The sequence below is a fragment of the Rhinolophus hipposideros genome, assembly GCF_964194185.1.
Source record: "Rhinolophus hipposideros genome assembly, chromosome: 1".
NCBI lineage: Eukaryota > Metazoa > Chordata > Mammalia > Chiroptera > Rhinolophidae > Rhinolophus > Rhinolophus hipposideros.
The window spans coordinates 37,550,382-37,569,793 of record NC_138047.1 but is presented as its reverse complement, the minus strand read 5'-3'; the positions used below and the strand labels follow the sequence as shown (position 1 = coordinate 37,569,793).

The window sequence follows — 19,412 nt, the reverse complement described above, 5'->3', positions numbered from 1 at the left end:
AGCTGATACAACAAAGAATGAGTGGGGAGGACAGCCTGGGAAGGCCTCCTCTTCATGTAAGTTGTTTCCCACGTTTAACACAGAGCTAAGCCCTGGATGCAGAGACTGGAGAAAGAGCGTGCTGGGCTGTGGGAGCAGGGGCAAAGCGCTATGGCAGGAAGGGGTTTGGCCACCTTGTGAATCAAAAGTGGGTGCATGTGGCCGAAGCCCAGAAGGTCAGAGAGGTTGGCAGGACAAATCCTGGAAGGGGTTTGGATGGAATGACTTATCATAACCTAGGAGGCAACTGCAGGTTTACTTTCCGTGCCTGGTAAGTAGTACCTGGTGACCAGCTCTGTTGTAGCGCTTATTTCTGTTGTAGCCATTTGTTTCTCTGTCTTACCCTCTCTGCTTCTCCTAAGAAGACTATGAGGTTTTTTGCAATTGACTGTGTTTTTCATGTTTGTATCAATTGCCACTAGTATCCACAGCAAATGGAAGGGCCCAACAATGTTTTATGGACAAATGAATGAGTGACTTAACAGTATAATATCGACATGATCAGAACACTGGGAACCCACAGCCTGAACAGCGCCCTCCATTCCTTCCTCGTGAACCAGCAGCCCCTGCCCTCGCTCTTTAACTCCTGCACTTACCACACTGACCTTCAGCTCCCCTGTTGCAGCCTTTTGCCCCCTGGCTAGACCGTGCCATGTGCTACATGGACAGAGAATGGGCATGGGAGCCCAGCAAACCTGAATGAGTGTCTCAGTTCTGCCACGTGCCACAAGTTCTGTGTGATCCTGGCGCTTAGGTATGTAACAAATCCAAAGTGAGTGAACTGTCTCATGTTTATTCATCCATCCAATACATATTATTGAGTTTACATTCATAGAGAAGCTAGAATACAGGGCTGGGAAAGCAAGAGTGAACAGGGCAGGCACAAAATAATGCGTATCAGCACCTCAGAGACAGGAGATGTCCAATATTTGGTCCCTTTGAGGTGGCATGTGGTAGTGAAAGGAACAATGAGCTTCGGAATAAAGCAGACCTTGGTTCAAATCTGCTTCTCTACTAATTAGCTGCATTCCCTTAGAAAAGAAATTTCAAATATGAAATTGCCTCTGTTTATCCATATTTAGGAAGTGGTTGATCTCACGAGCTAACTTAGGTGCAGAGCAGAGGAGGGACATAATAATTAGCAGTATTACTGTGGTGTTACTATATGCCCCTAGGCCTTGCCCGGTATCTGGTACAAAGTAGGCGCCTAAAGGAATGTTTGTCAAATGGTTGCATACACAACTTAAATAACAGAAGAGAATATACTGTCAGACAGTTCCTGTTCCCAAGACATGTCACAACATGCTGCAACTTCTAACACAAAGCATCACACCAGATACTCAGGTTTCAATAGGGTCACGTTACTCTACCAAACGTGTACTCGCACATGATAAATAAAATGAAGAGATGAACTAATTACACTGCCTCCTCATTCCAAAGCACAGACTTTCAAAGTTCATTCATTCACAAACCATTGAATTCCTATTATATGTAAGGCCTGGGGCTGGCAGCTCAGGACACAAAGCCACATTAGAGAAATTAAGAATAAAAAATAAGTTGCCTGCTGTCATTGAGCGCACTAGCTGGGGAAGTGGAATGGAGAATGGGAAATTCACAGGGGTTGAATACTACCTTAGAGTTTATTAAGTGCTCTAGGTGGGTGGTGAGCTGCGGAAGGGACAAAGCGCATTCCAGTAAAGGGTGAGGGGTAAGAGGTTAGGGCATCACAAGCAGAGGAACAGCAGGTACCACGGCAAGAAGCAGCAAGGTACATTATAGGGGAAATCGGAACACAGGGTCCAGAGACCAAATAATGAAAAATTTAATTTGCCACACGAGGGTCTCTGGGCTTTATGCCATCATTAAAAGATTTAATGGGGCAAGTAGATGAGGATAGGTATGACATGGTCAGATTTGCTTTGCATTTTAGGAAAATCAGTCTGGCAGAAGGAGACCAGATAGAGTTTGGATAGAGAGTGCGTCTGGCTGAGATGCTGAGGGCTGCGGAGACGTCAAATGTCCCCTAAAGTCCTATACAGGCCCCAAATCACAGCTGCGTCAGCCAAGGTCCCACTGAGGCATTACTTGAGGATGAAGCTGGGAAGTTCGGAACCAGATACGAGGTGTGAGCAGGATGATGCTGTTTGGGGACAGTCAGTGTCTGGAGGACCTTCCGATGGAGATTTCCAGTCATGATGCCTAACAGTTATTGAGCACCTACTCTGTGCCAGCCAGGCACTGTGCTAAGGGCTTTAAATACACTTTTCTTTAATCCTCAAAAGGACCCTGCAAACTGGATGCCATTCATCATCCCCACATCACAAACGAGCAAAACAAAGGTCTTAAGTTATTTGGAAGAGACAGTGTTTGAGCTGGAACCTAATCCCATTCCTGTGGCCTCTGACACTAAAGCCGAGTTCTCAACCATGATGTTTTACCAAAAACAGCTGGAAAATCAGTCTAGCTCTCAGAAGAGAGATGGAGTGGGGGATGTGGCTTTGGAAGCCTTCAGCAGATGGACAGAGTGGAAGCTGTATGTGTAGATGAGATCATTAGGGAGAGTACAGAGTGGGGAGAGGGCTGAGGGCCGGGCAGAGGGCAATTTTGCTAATTCAGAAGTGGGCTGAGGAGGAAGGGGCAATGAATGAAAACCAAAACAAGAGCGGTAAGAAATAAGAGGACAGCCAGGAAGAAAGATGAAGAAGAACCAGGAAGGCAAAGAAGAAGATAGATGGTTTACTCTCTGCTTCACTCGTGCATTTATGCTCTCAACAAATCCCTCTGGAGGGGGCTACTGGGCGCTGCAGGCGAGCAACACAATGATGAAGGAGTCAGTCTCTTGCCCTCAAGGAATTTATAGTCTAAGACAAACATGTCAATAAATGCAAAACCAGGTACTATTTACTATCATAAAGGTAGGACCAGATTTCAGTGGTGAGGCTCAAAGGAGGACATGGTAAAAAACCAGGAAGATTCAGGAAAGCCTTCACCTGAGGAGCTTGGTGGGCTCCTACTCCAAGAAATTCTAGTTCTTTGAGCGTGGAAAGAACTGGAAAATTTTTTAAAGCTTTCTAGATGATTTTTATGCGCAACCAAGATTGAGAACCACGGCATTAGTGGGAAGTGAGATCAATTTAGTAGGGCTCAACCAGCCCCCCACCAAGAAAAATTAAGAGATAACAGAGTATATCACAATTACTAAAGATTCGTAAAAACTTTGCTTCAATTACATATGCATAAGGGTGTATGTGTGTTATGTTGCGGAGTGAAATGCATTGATTTCTGTGGGTAAGTTTTAAAAGCACTGCCTCGGGGATAGTGCTTTGCTCTGTGTTGAAAATCACTGGTCTGAGAAGTGAGGAGCCAAAAAAAATGACCCCTCAAACCGCAATATCAAAGTTGAATTGGAGGTGGGCAAGGAGCAAGGCAGGGAAATCAATAGAAATATGCCATGTTCTAGATGTGGAACTTAAACAAATAACCTTCAGACTTAGTCTACAGCTTTGAGCACATGGGAAAGCAAGAGGTAACAGAAAGGAGTAGAATATTCAGGAATATAACTACCAACATTATTAGCACATACGGAACTTGTTCTTTTAAAGCTACCAACCCCTGTGCAACAGAGATGGGCTATTAGCCTCCTTTTGTAACCACGATGGCTGTAAAGATACTGTGAGTCCTGCTAGGGACAGAATTCCCTGGACAGCAAGAAGCTACTATACCTGAGTCTCCTCCTTGGCTGCAACACGTATTTTTGCAACAAAGTTCGCTTGAGATCTGCCTTAAACATGCCCTAGAAGTTGGTTTTCCTGCACATTTAATAAATGATGTGAGCTTGAATAAGAGCAACAGTAGCTAGAGGGGAAAGGTGGGAGGTGTTAGACAGATATTTCACAGGTAGAGTCCTCACGGCTTGATGAACCCATTTGTGAGGCAGAATGGGGAGGGAAGCGCCCAGGTTTCTGACTTGGGCCACAGGGGCAATTGCGATGCTATTGCCCAACCCGAGGCCACAAGCAAAGAGCCAACAAGACTGGAGAGAGGATAACTAGTCCTGTGTGGTTCGTGCTGGTTAGAGGAGTTGGAGCTTCCACGTGGAGCTGTCTGGAAGGCAGGTGGGCACTCACGTCAGGAGCGATGGAGAATGGCCCATGCTGCAGATAGATTTGGGACTCACCAGCATCTGGGAAGCAGCTAAAGCCATAAAACTTGAAAAGATGTGCCAATTGCTGCAGAGAAATCAAGGAGATAGGGATTAGGAGATAGGGACTAGGAGATAGGGACTAGGAAAAAGGAGATTGGACTTGACTGACCACCAGGGGGCCTCTGGTGACTGTTAGGAGACCTGTTCTACCAGAATGATGGGGGGGAGGGGTATTCGATATACTTCCAGATTGTTCCATGATGAGGAACATATGGGAGTTGAAGAAGCTAAGGCAATGAACACAGAACAGATTCCTCTTTCAAGAAGTGTCATAGTCACAGTGTGGGGAAGAGTAACAGGACAGAAACATTGTTCCCATCCCTTCAGTGTCACCACTCTCTTGCCCAAGCAAAAGCTCCTGACCCAGTGAGCCTAAACGTTGAGCCAAGGTCCTTCATAAAATGTCTCCAAGTGACTTGCCCAGCCTTACATCCCTCCAGCGACTCTCTATTCCAGTCACTTTTGTGCCTGGAAATCAATAGATTTGATTGACCCACTTAACATCTCCCCCCACGAGAGGCTGATTATCTTCTATGTCTTTCTTCCCATGTTTCTCTCCTACCTGCTATCCTAGTCCTAACCTTGAATTAACTCCACAATATGAAAAAGAGAGAGAAAACTTTCCAGCACTAAAATAATAACATTTGTCACCAAATATTTGTAATCAACTTGCCAACTTTAGTTTGAGAAGCTATTTAAATCCATCAATTTCAGTATAAAATCCATTTATTTCTGTTTTAAAAAACTTCAGTCTCACACACACAAAATATGCTTCATATGTATTAGGTAAGAATTAAATAGTACAAAAGGATTCATCACAATATTCCTTTAAAATATGAATGCTGTTACAACATTAAATGGTTTGCCTGACTTTTTCATTTTTCATTTGTGACAACATGGATGGATCTTGAGATTATTATGCTAAGTGAAATAAGGCAGACAGAAAAAGTAGAGAACTGTATGATTTCACTGATATGTGGGATATAAAACTGAAAACGACAAAGGAACAAGACAAACAAATGAAGAAACAAAAGCTCAGAGACACAGACAATAGTTTAGTGGTTACCAGAGGGTAAGGGGGAATGGGGGGTGGGAGATGAGGGTAAGGGGGATCAAATATATGGTGATGGAAGGAGAACTGAGTCGGTGGTGAACACACAATGTGATATATAGGTGATGTATTACAGAATTGTACACCTGAAACCTATGTAACTTTACTAACAATTGTCACTCCAATAAACTTTAATTTAAAAAAACAAAGAAAAAAGAAAAAAAATCACCCTCCTATGCAGTACGTTTAAAAAAAAGAATTCATTTTACATACAATGAGAAAATCAATCCAAACTTGCCAATTAGAGAATTTGTGGATGAGCAAGGAGTAGAAATAATCAGTAGTATGTGTCACTAGTCTGAGGGGCAGTATTTTGCAGCTCCTTGGTCATGGAAATGCACACAAGGAAAACAAAACCTCTAATATCTACCTTCTCTTTTTCCCATTGCCAGGGTACATATGCTGGGGGTGGGGTGCAGTGACAGGAAATGGACACTGAGTGTAAGAGGAATTTCCTTATACCTTTCCTTCCTCTGTAGGAGATAAGAGAATGGACTTGGCAAGCAAAAGACCTAGTTACAAATCTAAGTTCCACTTTTTCTAGTGGAGTGACCTTGGGCTGGTAAGCTGCCTTCCTAAGATTTTGTTTTCTCATCAATAAAATGTAGCAAATAAAACCTGCTATTATTATAAAGTTTAAAGGCAATAATGCATTAAGAATGCTTTGCAAGCATTCAAGGGCTCTTTATATGCTAGTTATAACAGGCTACAATTGCTCCCCTAAGAAAGTGGAAGTCCCATATGCATGCAGTCTTTCAAGCAGCCCTGTTCCCCAAATCAACCCTGTATCTACATTATGGCTGGCTTTGCCACAATTCTATCTCCACCACAAAGTTTTAAAACCAAAGTACTGAATTTTAGATACAAGAAAACGTAGGTTAATATAAACCCCAACAATTTAGCAAAAGCTTTTATTTACGTTTCTGGACTGGATTTTATCGTCTTGACTGCTAATATTCCTATTGGATTTCTTTCGTTATTTATTCTCCTTAAATATTAAACCATGATGATCTTTCCATCAAGTTTGTCCAAGATGAAAACAAGAAAAATCAAATTAAAAGTTGATAGCCCCTTTGCTAAAAATAAAATAAGCTGTCCTAATCACTTAATTTCTTTCGTGGCTATGAAGTCATCATTAGTAACTGTGGCAGAAACAGTAGCACCAATCACATATTTCATGTGCTTTCCATTTCTCAGGCTCTCTTATAAATAGATTGGGGCCAGATAATTAATTCTGACCAAGGGATGATGAGTGGAAGTGATGTGTATAAAAAAAGAGTAATGCAACTTCTTCATTTTCTCTCTTTCCCTGCAGAACTTCGAGATCCTAGGAGATGGCTGCTCCACCAGATGGAGGACCCCCAAAATCGAACCAGTGATGGAGAGGGCTGCCATCAGACTTAGCATGGATGAGAAATAAATCTGCTATATTGGGACACAAGATTTGGGGACTTATTCATTACTGCACTGTAGTTTGTCTCGTAAAGAGATAAAGGTCCTGAAGGAAGAAAAACGTTCTCTATAAATTTACTACCTAGAGTGAATCTCAAGAGTGTAGAAGTATGTTGACTAAGGGGGAAGGGTCAGGAAGAGAGTCTGAAGACACCATAGCAACTACAACGACTTTTTGTACTAAAAATCTGGCATATTTTGGCAGACGCAACCTCTAGTTTAACCACAGAAATTGTTCTAAAACAGAGGAGGCACCTTTTTAGAAGCCCCTTTTTATGGGCTGATATCTAATGTGCTGTTTTCACTTGTTAGTGCAGATATCCATAACACAAGAGGAGAGGAATTTAAGAGGAAGCGTCACCAGCCTGCTTTACCATCCCCACTCATAAATCAGATAATCACAAGTTTTTAGATTGTAATGTCCTAGGGTCTATTATTTTACTTTAAGAAATATAATCCTATCCTATTTTAGGGATGGAGTTACCAAGGGTATAGTAGATTCTTACCATTTGTTACTGTAATTACATAGAGTACATTTTAAAAGTAATAAATCTCAGAGCATCTGACCAAAGTTAGCTCCCTAGACCACAGGACTCTGAGTGGAAACAAAGGATCTCAGAGGGAAGAGTTTCAGCCCCGAGGTGACCTTTTCCAGGTGCTGCCAACATTGTCAGGAAACTGATTTCTCATCTTAACATCTCTCTGGACTAATTAGGTAATCAGAATCCCGTTCTGCATAGGCCATTAATGTGACCCTTTTACAGAGTAGATAGAGCATGATAAATTGGGGGTCCTGGGGATAGCATCCTCTTACAAGAACCTAAAGTACCATTCTAAGAGTCTTTGCCCTTGTTTACTAAATGTGCCAGCGTAGTTTACAAGAGGCTGATTCATATCATGTGTTGCCTAAAGTATCTTCCAGCCCTGTCTTTCTCCCTAGTTTCCAGAGTCCACGTCATGCAACAGCTAGAGCAAACTTTTCAAAAGTCAAACACGCTCCATACACAATGGTTTTAGTTTCTCCCCACCACCCTCAGATCAAGTCCAAACTCCTCCACCCTCTGTCCTCTCCCCGCCCTACCTCCTCAGCCTCATCTCACTTCCACTCTCTGCCTTAAACTATTTATTCACAGACTCCTCAAATATCCCAACCTTTTCACACCTCTCTGCTTTCTGCACATGCTATTTCCTCTATCCTTTGTCCTCTTCCACTGGAAGTTCATCATTCTGAAGCACTTGACATTTCTATTCCCAGCACCTAGCACAGACAGGTACATTGTAAGCTCTGAAAAAATATTTGTTGAATGAATAAATTAATAAATGTGCACTGCAAATGCATATAGTGTCTCACCCAAATCTTTACGCATAGCAGAAGCTCAGTAACCATTTGTTGAATGAATTATTAAGCTCTTAACAATTGGTTCAATTCTTGGTTGAACAAGAAGGGATTCTCTATGGCTCTTTCATCAACATTCTCAATAACCACAAAAGAGGAAAAGTTAGGTGTTCACGCGAAGCTGTCCCTGAACATCCAGTGGAACAATCCAAGTTTCAAAGGCCACGTAATGTAATTATGCAGCATCTCTTCAATAACTAAAAAAAAAATGAGTTGGCAATGTTTGCTGTTGTTCTTGTGATTTGTTTCAATAGCTACTATATTGGACAGCACAGATACAGAACATATCCGTCATCATAGAAATTTTTATTGGACAGCTTTGCTCTAGAAAGAACAAGAAGGTCAAGAATTGCTGGGGTGGATTGAGCAAGGAAGAGAGTAAGATGAAGTCACAGGGTTTAAAGGAACCCATTTCATAGGAGCGTGGTAGCCATCTTAGAAACTGTGGCTCTTATTCCGAGTGAGATAGAATTCTGGAGGGTTTTGCCAGAGGAGTAACTTGACCAGACTTGAAATTTAGCAGAATCACTTCTAGTTATTTGTATATAATCCAGATGAAAGATGATTGAAAGTGGACAAGGGTGGTAGCAGTGGAGATGATGAAAAGTGCTCAGGTTCTGTGTAAATTTAGAAGCTGGTACCAGCAGATTATGCTGGTCAAAAGGATATGGCGTATCCATATCCTGTCTTATGGAGTATCCATAAGACAAATTAGGAAAGAGGTTGGTGTTTGGGGCATAGGAGAGGCTAATGTCGGTTTTGACTTTGAGATTACAGCACAGTTGAAAATGTCCAATGGTTAATTGGGGAAGTGACAGCTCAGATGAGAACAGGCCCTGAATATAGATATGAGATTCATCAGCATGCTTATAAAAGCTGAAGCAGGAATGAAGGTAGAAGATAAGATTTCTAAAGTCTGGCCCTTGAAGAACAGTCACAAGAGGGAGTGAATTAAGAGAACAGATAACAAATACAGTCTTAGAAGAATGGGGATGTCAACAGTCAAATGCGACAGAGATGCCAGAGAGTTGAAGAAAATGATGGGCACGTAATTTGGAAAGGCACTGGTCTCTGAGAGTGCAGTGTTTACTATGCGTATGTGGGTGGGTAGGGGGCAGAGCTAGGTTGAAATGGTTTCATTGAGAACAGAGGAATGTGATGGACCACTGTTAATGAGAAGGGAAAGTACAATAAACTTGGGCATTTCTCAGTAGTTACAGGTAGTTTCTAAAATAATCATTTAATTTGGTCCAGCCAAATGCTAGTGTCATTTGTGTTAAATGTTATCTTTGACAAACTAAATATACTTTTTAATATTCAGAGTTTATTTAGGCCACAGGGAAATAACAAAATTATTTTATAAGAGGTCGTTTTAAGAGGGGTAAATACATGTATCAAGATTTGTTATTCTCTAGAATTACCATATGACCCAGCAATCGCTCTCTTGGGTATCTACCCCAAAAATATAAAAGCATTTCTCTATAGAGACACGTGTACGCCAATGTTCATTGCAGCTTTGTTTACGGTGGCCAAGACATGGAAACAATCAAAATGTCCTTCGATAGATGAATGGATAAAGAAGTTGTGGTACATATACACAATGGAATACTATTCGGCGTTAAGGAAAGATGATATAGGAGCATTTGTGACAACATGGATGGATCTCGAGAGAATAATGCTAAGTGAAATAAGTCAGACAGAAAAAGCAGAGAACCCTATGATTTCACTGATATGTGGTATATAAACCAAAAAGAACAAGACAAACAAATGAGAAACAAAAACTCATAGACACAGACAATAATTTAGTGGTTACCAGAGGGTAAGGGTGTGGGGGGTGGGTGATGAGGGTAAAGGGGATCAAATATATGGTGATGGAAGGAGAACTGACTCTGGGTGGTGAACACACAATGGGATTTATAGACGATGTAATACAGAATTGTACACCTGAAATCTATGTAAATTTACTAACAATTGTCACCCCAATAAAATTAATTAAAAAAAAAAAAAAGATTTGTTATTCTCAACCTTTGAAGACTAGGTAGCAAGTACCGTGTTTCCCTGAAAATAAGATTTAGCCGGACCATCAGCTGTAATGCGTCTTTTGGAGCAAAAATTAATGTAAGACCAGGTATGATGTTATATTATATTTTATATTATAATCACATGTTATATATTATACTATATTATATTATATTAATTATATTATATCCGGTCTTATAGTAAAATAAAACCGGGTCTTATATTAATTTTTGCTCCAAAAGGCACATTAGAGCTGATTGTCCAGCTAGGTCTTACTTTGGGGGAAACACGGTAAGAGAGGATTCTCCTATTTAAGACAGAGTGACCGAATGTAAAGCAAATTCTGTACTGGAATTCTGCCTTCTGGAGGTGGGGAGAAATAATGGGAGCCGGAGAGGGGATTAAGAAGACTTGAAGAGGCTGGCTTCTTACAAATGCCCTGGCAACAGGCCTTCTGAAATCTGCCTTGGTCTTTTAACTGTGCCATCTTACTAGTGAAACCGCAACGTTGGCAAGTGTCCGTTTCACTCACTCTGCTCTGGGTAATAATTCCTGGGTGTACTGTAAAATCGGTCCTGATACAGCCGCTGCGTATCCCCAAGAGTAGGAGGTTTATGGAGAAGAAGGAGGAGGGTTATAATTCGAGTTGGGGGTCGGGGGGTGGATTGCTGGCGGAGAGAATGGAGGGCGCGTGGCAGGCTTGACCAGACCCGGGTCAGACAGCAGGGCTTCCCCGTTGCTAGGGCCACCGGCGTCCTTGGTTACCACTACAGCGGCTGCGCTCTCCACTGCTCCTCTCCGAACCCGCGCTCGGCCGGCCGCGCCCCCCCAGCGCCGCCTGGCGGTGGCGAGCGAAGGGCGCCGGCAGACACGTGCCTGTCCTTGGTCCCCGCGATCGCAGCCTGAGGCCGGGTCCCTGCTCGGCCTCACAACCGCCGCGGCTTTGCACAGCAGCCACCTGGGTGCCAGCCCTAAGAAACCTCCTCCGAGGGCTGTACAGGGACTAGAGGGAGGACGACCCGGGGGCCGTCCACCCCGACTCACGTTGTAGTCCCTCAGCCAGAGCTCCAGCTTGTCCTGCATCGATCGCAAGGATTCGCTGGAGACTAGTTTCCTCAGGTTGTCCGCCATCGCTCGCTGTTCCGCTCGGCCCGGCTCTGGGAGATGGAGACGCGAAGGGGACGAGTCGGTGGCCGACGCAGGACCTCGGGGTGATCTGGCGGGAAGGGTGTTATCTTCCTGGGGGGCTCAGAGCGCGGCGGATATTTCCATCCTCCCCCGCGGGTCAGACCTGGCAGGGTTTGGGGAGCCGGGGGGGAGGTGCCCTGAGCCAGCGCTGCCGCGCCTCCTCTGCTGCCCGCAGGCTCCTGACTCCGGGCGGCTGCCCAGAGCCTGGCCATAAATACCCGGGCGATTATTAAACAAACCTTGACGTGGGGGGCGGCTGCCAGGGACGCGCGCCGCCGGCGTCGTAGCAACGCCCGGGTCACCGCCCAGCCCCACTGCGCCCTCCACTCACCTGGAGCCCAGAAGCCTCAGGGTTCCTGGGCACCCGCCAGGGGGCGCAGTGTTGCTGCTCCTAAAGCTGCAGCTGCGGGCCCAGGCGAGGGCGCCTCCTACCCCGGAGACTCGGTGCTGGGCCAGGGGCTGGAGGAAACCAAGACTAGGGAGGGCGGCTGCGGGAGACAGGCCCGCAGTGTGGAATAAGGGCGGGCGGGGACTTCTTCATTCTTTCACTTCTCAGGCCTTTAATCCATTCGTAACCCCTAGGGCTTACCTATATGAAACTTGCTTCAACTAAAATTTCAATTCTTTCTGCTTCTATCATTTCCTTTGTTCCTTGGCCTACTGGGTGGGTGCCCAAGTCAATAGATTTTAGCTCCAGGATATTCACAAATTAAAATTGATACCTCAAGATTGGACAAGATTTGGTAGTACATTTTTAGAGTCACTGAGCACTTTAAAGTTTCATGTAATTCTGAATTCTCTAATTGAGACTTTGTAAAAGTTCCAACCTGGTTTGACACTATTTCAAAAGGATGTACTAAACCACAATGATAGTTTGAAATGAAACCCTTTTAACCATCGTTAAGCACTTTAGAAGCCCTAATTTTATATTCCATCAAATGATGTACCGATTGTAAGTAACCCTTATCTATTTGTTAAAACAGTAGGAGTGGAGCAGGGCCTCAGCCCACGAACTAGTTTAATTCAGTTTCTTTTCTTTAGGTAACTGAAAATATATGAACATTGCATATGTCCAAGTACCATAAAATTCAGAATTTAACCACCTCTTGTTTTTAATTCTCTTAATTACAGTGGTTTTACTGTCCCCTAATAAAAATGAGAGACATATTTTTGGAACCTGTTTTCCTACTATTTTCTGTACATCACAAAAATGACTATTAGAGTACATAACACGTTATTCTATCATAGTAGGATAATTACTAAAGTAAAAAAAGAAACCCACTAAATATTCATTAGACACTTTTTGCCTTTAAAAAGAAAAATAAAGAGGAAGGGAATGGGATTTTCTTTTGTTAGTTTCAGATATACAAAACAACATGATTAGACATTTACACCCCTCACAAAGTGATAACCCCACCAAGTCTACTACCCATCTGCCACCATACACAGCTATTACAGTACCATTGACTATATTCCCTATGCTGTACTTTACATCTCGTGACTATATATAAATATATATATTTAATTATACTTGACATTTAATATTATTTTATATTAGTTTCAGGTGTACAGCGTAGTGGTTAGGCATTTATATAATCATGAAGTGACCCCCCCCCCGTAAGTCCAGTACCCATCTGACACCCTACATAGTCTGTACAACATTATTGGTTATATTCCCCACACTGTATTTCACATCCCTGTGACTATTTTGTGACTACCAATCTGTACTTCCTAATCCTTTCACCTTTCTGACCCATCCTCCAACCCCTCTCCCATCTAGCAAACATCAATTTGCTAGTCTATTTGTTTTGAAATATGAATCTATTTTTGTTTTGTTTAATTGTTTATTCTGGTCTTTAGATTCCACATGTACGTGAGATCATATGGTATTTCTCTTTCTCAGTCTGACTTACTTCACTTAGCACAGTAACTTCTAGATCCATTCATGTTGTTGCAAATGGTAAGATTTCATTTTTTCATGGCAGAGTAATAAAATACTCCATTGTATAAATGTACCACAATTTCTTTATCCAATCATCTATTGATGGGCATTTCGGTTGTTTCCGTATCTTGGCTATTGTGAACAGCACTACAGTAAACATAGGGGTGCATATATTTTTTTGAATTAGTGTTTTCGATTTCTTTGGATAAATACTCAGGAGTGGAATTGCTGGGTCATAAGGTAATTCTACTTTTAATTTTTTGAGGAAACTCCATTCTGTTTTCCTTATTAGCTGTATCAATTTGCAATCCCATCAATAATGTGCAAGGTTCCCTTTTCTCCACATCCTTACCAACACTTGTTTGTTAATTTACTGACGATAGCCATTCTGACAGGAGTGAGGTGATATATATTGTGGTTTTTATTTGCTTTTTTCTGATGATTAGTGACTTGAGCATGTTTTCATATGTCTATTAGCCATCTGTATGTCCTCTTTGGAGAAATGTCTATTAAGGTCCTCTGCCCATTTTTTAATTGGGTTGTTTTTTTGGTGTTGAGTTGTATGAGTTTTCTATAAATTTTGGATATTAACCCCCTATCAGATGTATCATTGGCAAGTATCTTCTCCCATTCAGTAGGGTGTCTTTTTGTTTTGTTGATGGTTTCCTTTGCTGTGAAAATTTTTTTAGTTTGATGTAGTCCCATTTGCTTTGTTTGTTTGTTTCCCTTGCCCGAGGAGATATATCAGTAAAAATATTGCTAAGGATAATGTCTGAGAGTTTACTTCCTATATTTTCTTCTAGGAGTTTTATGGTTTCAGATCTTATATTTAAATCTTTAATCCATTTTGTTTATTCTTGTATAAGGCATAAGAAGGTTATCCAGTTTCATTTTTTTTTTTGCATTTATTTGTTTCGTTTTCCCAGCACCACTTATTAGACTGTCTTTATCCCAATGTAACTTTTTGCTTTCTTTGTTATAAATTAAATGACCATATAGGGCATGGATTTATTTCCGGACTCTCTATTCTGTTCCATTGATCTATGGGTCTGTTTTTATGACAACACTATGGCTGTTTTGATAATTAGAGCCTTGTAGTATAATTTGATGTCAGGTAGCGTGATACTTCTAGCTTTGTTCTTTCTCAAGATTGCCGTCGCTATTAGGGGTCTTTTATTGTTCCATATAAATTTTAGGATGATTTGTTCAAGGTGTGAAAAATGCCATTGGTATTTTGTTAGGGATTACATAGATTGCTTTGGGTAGTATGGACATTTTAACTATATTAATTCTTCTTATCCATGAGCATAGTATGTTTCCATTTATTTGTATCTTCTTTAATTTCTCCCTTCAGTGTCTTATAATTTTTTTATTACAGGTCTTTTACTTCCTTGGTTAAATTTATTCCTAAGTATTTTTTTGATGCAATTGTAAATAGGATTGTTTTCTTAATTCTCTTTCTGATAGTTCATTATTGGTATATAAAAATGTAACCAATTTCTGAACGTTATCTTGCTACTTTATTAAGTTTATTTATCAGTTCTAATAGTTTTTCAGTGGAATCTTTGGGGTTCTCTATATATCATGTCACCTACAAATAATGACAATTTTACTTCTGCCTTTCCCAATTGGATGCCTTTTCTTTCTTTTCTTTCTTTTTTTTCCTTTTTTTATTCTTTTTTTTTTTTTTTTGTCTGATTGTTGTGGCTAGAACTTCCAGTACTATGTTGAATAAAAGTGGTGAAAGTGGGCATCCTTATCTTTTTCCTGATCTTAAGGAGAATGCTTTTAGCTTTTCCCCATTATGATATTAGCTGTATGTTTGTCATATTTGTCCTTTATTATGTTGATATATGTTCCCTCTCTTCCCACTTTGCTGAGAGTTTTTATCATAAATTGATGCTGGATTTTGTAAAATGCTTTTTCTGCATCTATTGATATGACCATATGATTTTTATTTTTCATTTTGTTTATGTGGTGCATCACATTAATTGATTTGTGGATGTTGAACCAACCTTGTATACCAGGAATGAATCCCACTTGATCGTGGTGTCTGATCTTTTTAATGTATTGCTGAATTTGGTTTGCTAAGATTTTGTGGACGATTTTTGCATCTATGTTCATCAGGGATATCAGCCTATAGTTGTTGTGGGTTTTTTTTTGTAATGTCTTTTTCTGGTTTGGAATCAGGGTAATGTTGACCTTGTAAAATGAGCTTGGGAGCTTTCCCTCCTCTTGAATTTTTTGGACTAGCTTGAGAATAGATATTAATTCTTTTTTGAATGTTTGGTAAAATTCACCTGTGAAGCCACCTGGTCCAGGACCTTTTGTTTGTTGGGAGCTTGTTGATTATTGATTCAATTTAGTTAGCAGTAATCATTCTGTTCAGATTTTCTGTTTCTCCTTGACTCAGCCTTGAAAGATTTATGCTTCTAGGAATTTATGCATTTCTTCCAGATTGTCCAATTTGTTGGTGTATAGTTGCTCATAGTATTTTCTTAAATTTTTTTTGTATTTCTATGGTGTGGGTTGTCACTTCTCCTCTTTCATTTCTGATTTTATTTATGTGAGTCCTGTCTCTTTTCTTCTTGATGAGTCTAGTCAAGGTTTGTCAGTTTTGTTTACCTTTTCAAAAAAGCAGCTCTTAGTTTCATTGATATTTTGTATTATTTTTAGTTTCTCGTTTATTTCTACTCTGATCTTTATTATTTCCTTTCTTGTGCTCACTTTGGGCTTTGTACGCCATTTATTTTGTTTTGTTTTGGGTTTTTTATTCCAGTTCCCTTATGTGTAAAGATAGACTGTTGATGAGATTTTTCTTGCTTCTTTAGGTAGGTCTGCATTGCTATGAATTTCCCTTTTAGGACTGCTTTCCCTGTGTCATTGTGTTTTCATTTTCATTTGTCTCAAGGTATCTTTTGATTTCTTCTTTGATCTCATTGTTGACCCATTCATTATTTAGTAGCATGTTTAGACTCCATGTGTTTGTCTTTTTTTTCTTTTAATTGATTTCTAGGTTCATAGCATGGCGATCAGAAAGATGCTTGATACGATTTCAATCTTCTTAAACTTATTGAGACTTGTTTTGTGGCATAACATGTGGTCTATCTTGGAAGACATTCCATGTGCACTTGAAAAGAATATATATTATACTGCTCTAGTGTGAAATGCTCTTAAAATATCAATTAAATCCATCTGGTGTAGTGTGTCATTTAAGGCTGCTGTTTCCATGTTGATTTTCTGTCTGGAAAATTTGTCTATTGGTGTCAGTGGGGTGTTAAAGTCCCCTACTACAATTGTGTTACTGTTGATCTCTATTTTTACGTCAGTCACTATCTGCTTTATATATTTAGGTGCTCCTTTGTTAGGTGCATAAATGTTTACTAGGGTGATGTCTTCTTGTTGGATGATCCCTTTATTATTATGTAATATCCTTTTTTTCCTCTTATTATGGTCATTTTAAAGTCTATTTTGTCAAATATAAGTATTGCTACCCCAACTTTTTTCTTGTTTCTAGTTGCAAGGAAATCTTTTTCCATCTTTTTACTTTCAGTGTGTGTGTGTGTGTGTGTGTATGTGTGTTTTGACCTGAGGTGAGTCTCTTGTAGACAGCATATGCATGGATCTTGTTTTCTTATCCCTTCTTCTACCGTATGTCCTTTGATTGGAGCATTTAATCCATTTACATTTAAAGAGATTATTAATAGGTACATAGCTATTGCCATTTTGTTATTCATATTTTTTATCTTCATTTGTTTGTTTTCTCCTTTATTCTTCTTAAGGTCCTATTAACATTTCTTATAATACTGGCTTGGTGGTAATGAATTCCTTTAGCTTAATCTTTTCTGGGAAGCTCTTTATCTCTCCCTCAATTTTAAATGATAGCCTCGCTGGGTAGAGTAGTCTTGGTTGTAGGTCCTTGTTTTCATCACTTGAATGTTTCCTGCCACTCCCTTCTGGCCTGCAAAGTGTCTGTTGAGAAATCAGCTGACAGTCTTATGGGAGCTCCCTTGTAAGTAACTACTTGTCTTCTTTTGCTGCCTTTAGGATTCTCTCTTTGTCTTTAACCTTTACCATTTTAATTATGATGTGTCTTGAAGTGGGCCTTTTTGTGTTCATCTTGCTTGGGACTCTCTGAGCTTCCTAAACTTATATATCTATTTTCTTCACCAGGTTAGGGAAGTTTCCAGTCATTTCTTCAAATAGGTTCTCAATCCCTTCTCCCTCTCTTCTCCTTTTGGTACCCCTATGATGCGAATATTGTTATGCTTGATGTTGTCCCACAGGTTCCTTAAACTATCTTCACTGTTTTTTATTCCTTTTTCTTTTTGTTGTCCTGATTGGGTGTATTCTGCTACCTTGTCTTCTAAATTGCTGATTGGATCTTCTGCTCCTTCTAATCTGCTTTTGATTCCTTCTAGTGTATTCTTCATTTCAGTTATTATATTCTTTATTTCTGACTGGTTCTTTTTTATGGTTTCTGTGGCCTTCTTCATGCTTGCTATCTCTTTTTGAAACTCTCACTAAATTCCATAAGCATTTTTTTAATCAGTGTTTTAAAACTCTGTCTCTGTTCGGTTGGTTGCCTCCATTTCATTTAGTTCTATTTCTGGAGGCTTCTCCTGTTCCTTTATTTGGGACATTTTCGTTTATTTCCTTATTGTGGCTGCCTTTCTGTGTTTACTTCTATGTACTATATAGATCTCCTATGTCTCTCAGTCTTTGCTGGGTGGCCTTATGTAGTCTGTGTCCTATGTAGTCCAACGACGCAGTCTTCCTGATATCCTGTGCACATGTTCCAGGAGTATCCCTTGAGTGTGTTGTGTGTGTGTTCCCGTTGTAGTTGAGCCTTGATTGTTTTTGGTGCACCAGTGGGTGGGACTGACTCCCAGGCTAACTGTGATGATCAGCTACACCCACAGTGTATGAGTTGCTGTGTGGGAGCTGACCCTTTAGATGATTTGCCCCTGTGGGCTCTTGTGCCTGTTGAGACCCCTCTTTAGGTGTTCCATTTGTAAGGCTAGCCATGTAGTGCTCTGGTGTGGTGTGAGGCTGGCCTCTGGGTGTGTTGTTTCTAGTGTCTCTTGGGAGGGGCTCCCGTGCAAGCCGATTTTAGCCTTGCCTGTTACTGGCCTATAGCTACCTGGTAGGAGTCCCAAAGCTGTACGTGGTTGGCTGCTGCCTGTGACGGACCTGAAGGCATGTGGGGGTGGCCTCTCTGTGATCCAAGGCTGGCTGTCTCCAGTATTGGGCCTGGGGCAGCTTAGCAAAAGGCCCAGGGCCCCCAGGCCTATTGCCACTTGACAGCTGCCTGTAAGGAGCCGATGAAAGAGCCTCCTTAGGTGTGCAGGCCGGGTAGGTTGACCTGGTGTTGAGTGCCCTCAGCAATGCAGCACTCCTGGGCAATGCGGGGCCCAGGGAGTCACCAGGAATGGCTGGTAGCTTTTACAAAGTTAATGCAGATGCAGTTCTTACACCTGGGACCACTTCGCTCAATGCCCTTAGAACACCAGCCACCACTTGTTTGAGGCTCACAAATCCCTGAGAGAGGCACAAGAGTGGCTGCAGCACAGGTTTTGCATCACTGTCCACCAGCAAAATCTCCCCGGGCTCTTGCAGGTCCTCTGCTACTGCAAAAGGCCTCTGCGGCTTGTGGGGCTGGGCCGGCCACCCAGAACTCAGTGGGCCCCTGGCAATGCAGCTCTAGTTGGGCAGGGCAGGGGTCCAGGGAACTAAGGGGTGTGGTCAGTGGTTTCTACAAAGTCAATGCAGTCTCAGCTCCCGCATCTGTGCTGGGCTCTCAACCACCCGCAAAAAACGCCTCTGAGAACACCACAGCCAGATAGCGCCTATCTCAGGCCCACAGATTTTCCAGAGCTTCCCAAGAGAAGCTGTGGGGTAGGTATTGGGTTATTGCCCACCAGCAAACATTTCTAGTTTACAACAGACCTTAGTCATGCTTGTAATTTGTCCTCCATCATTTCTGTAACTATCTTATTGCCTAGATCAGGAGTGTCCAAACTTTTTCCAACATTTTTCACCAAGGGCCATATGCGGTAAA

At 41.4% G+C, this 19,412-nt stretch overlaps 1 protein-coding gene across 3 annotated transcripts in view; it reads right to left on the bottom strand.

The window, feature by feature from the left end:
- LOC308501145 (mitochondria-eating protein-like) overlaps positions 1-11,596 on the bottom strand; it is a 40,486-nt gene extending 28,890 nt beyond the window's left edge. For all 3 annotated transcript variants that reach the window (XR_013993835.1, XM_081056953.1, XM_081056952.1), the window contains exon 1: positions 11,266-11,596. Coding sequence is in view for 2 of the 3 variants with exons in the window: in XM_081056953.1 (XP_080913079.1) it covers positions 11,266-11,352 (87 nt within the window). In the remaining variant the exon portion in view is untranslated. The remainder of the gene's footprint in view (positions 1-11,265) is intronic.
- Positions 11,597-19,412: the final 7,816 nt, after the last annotated feature.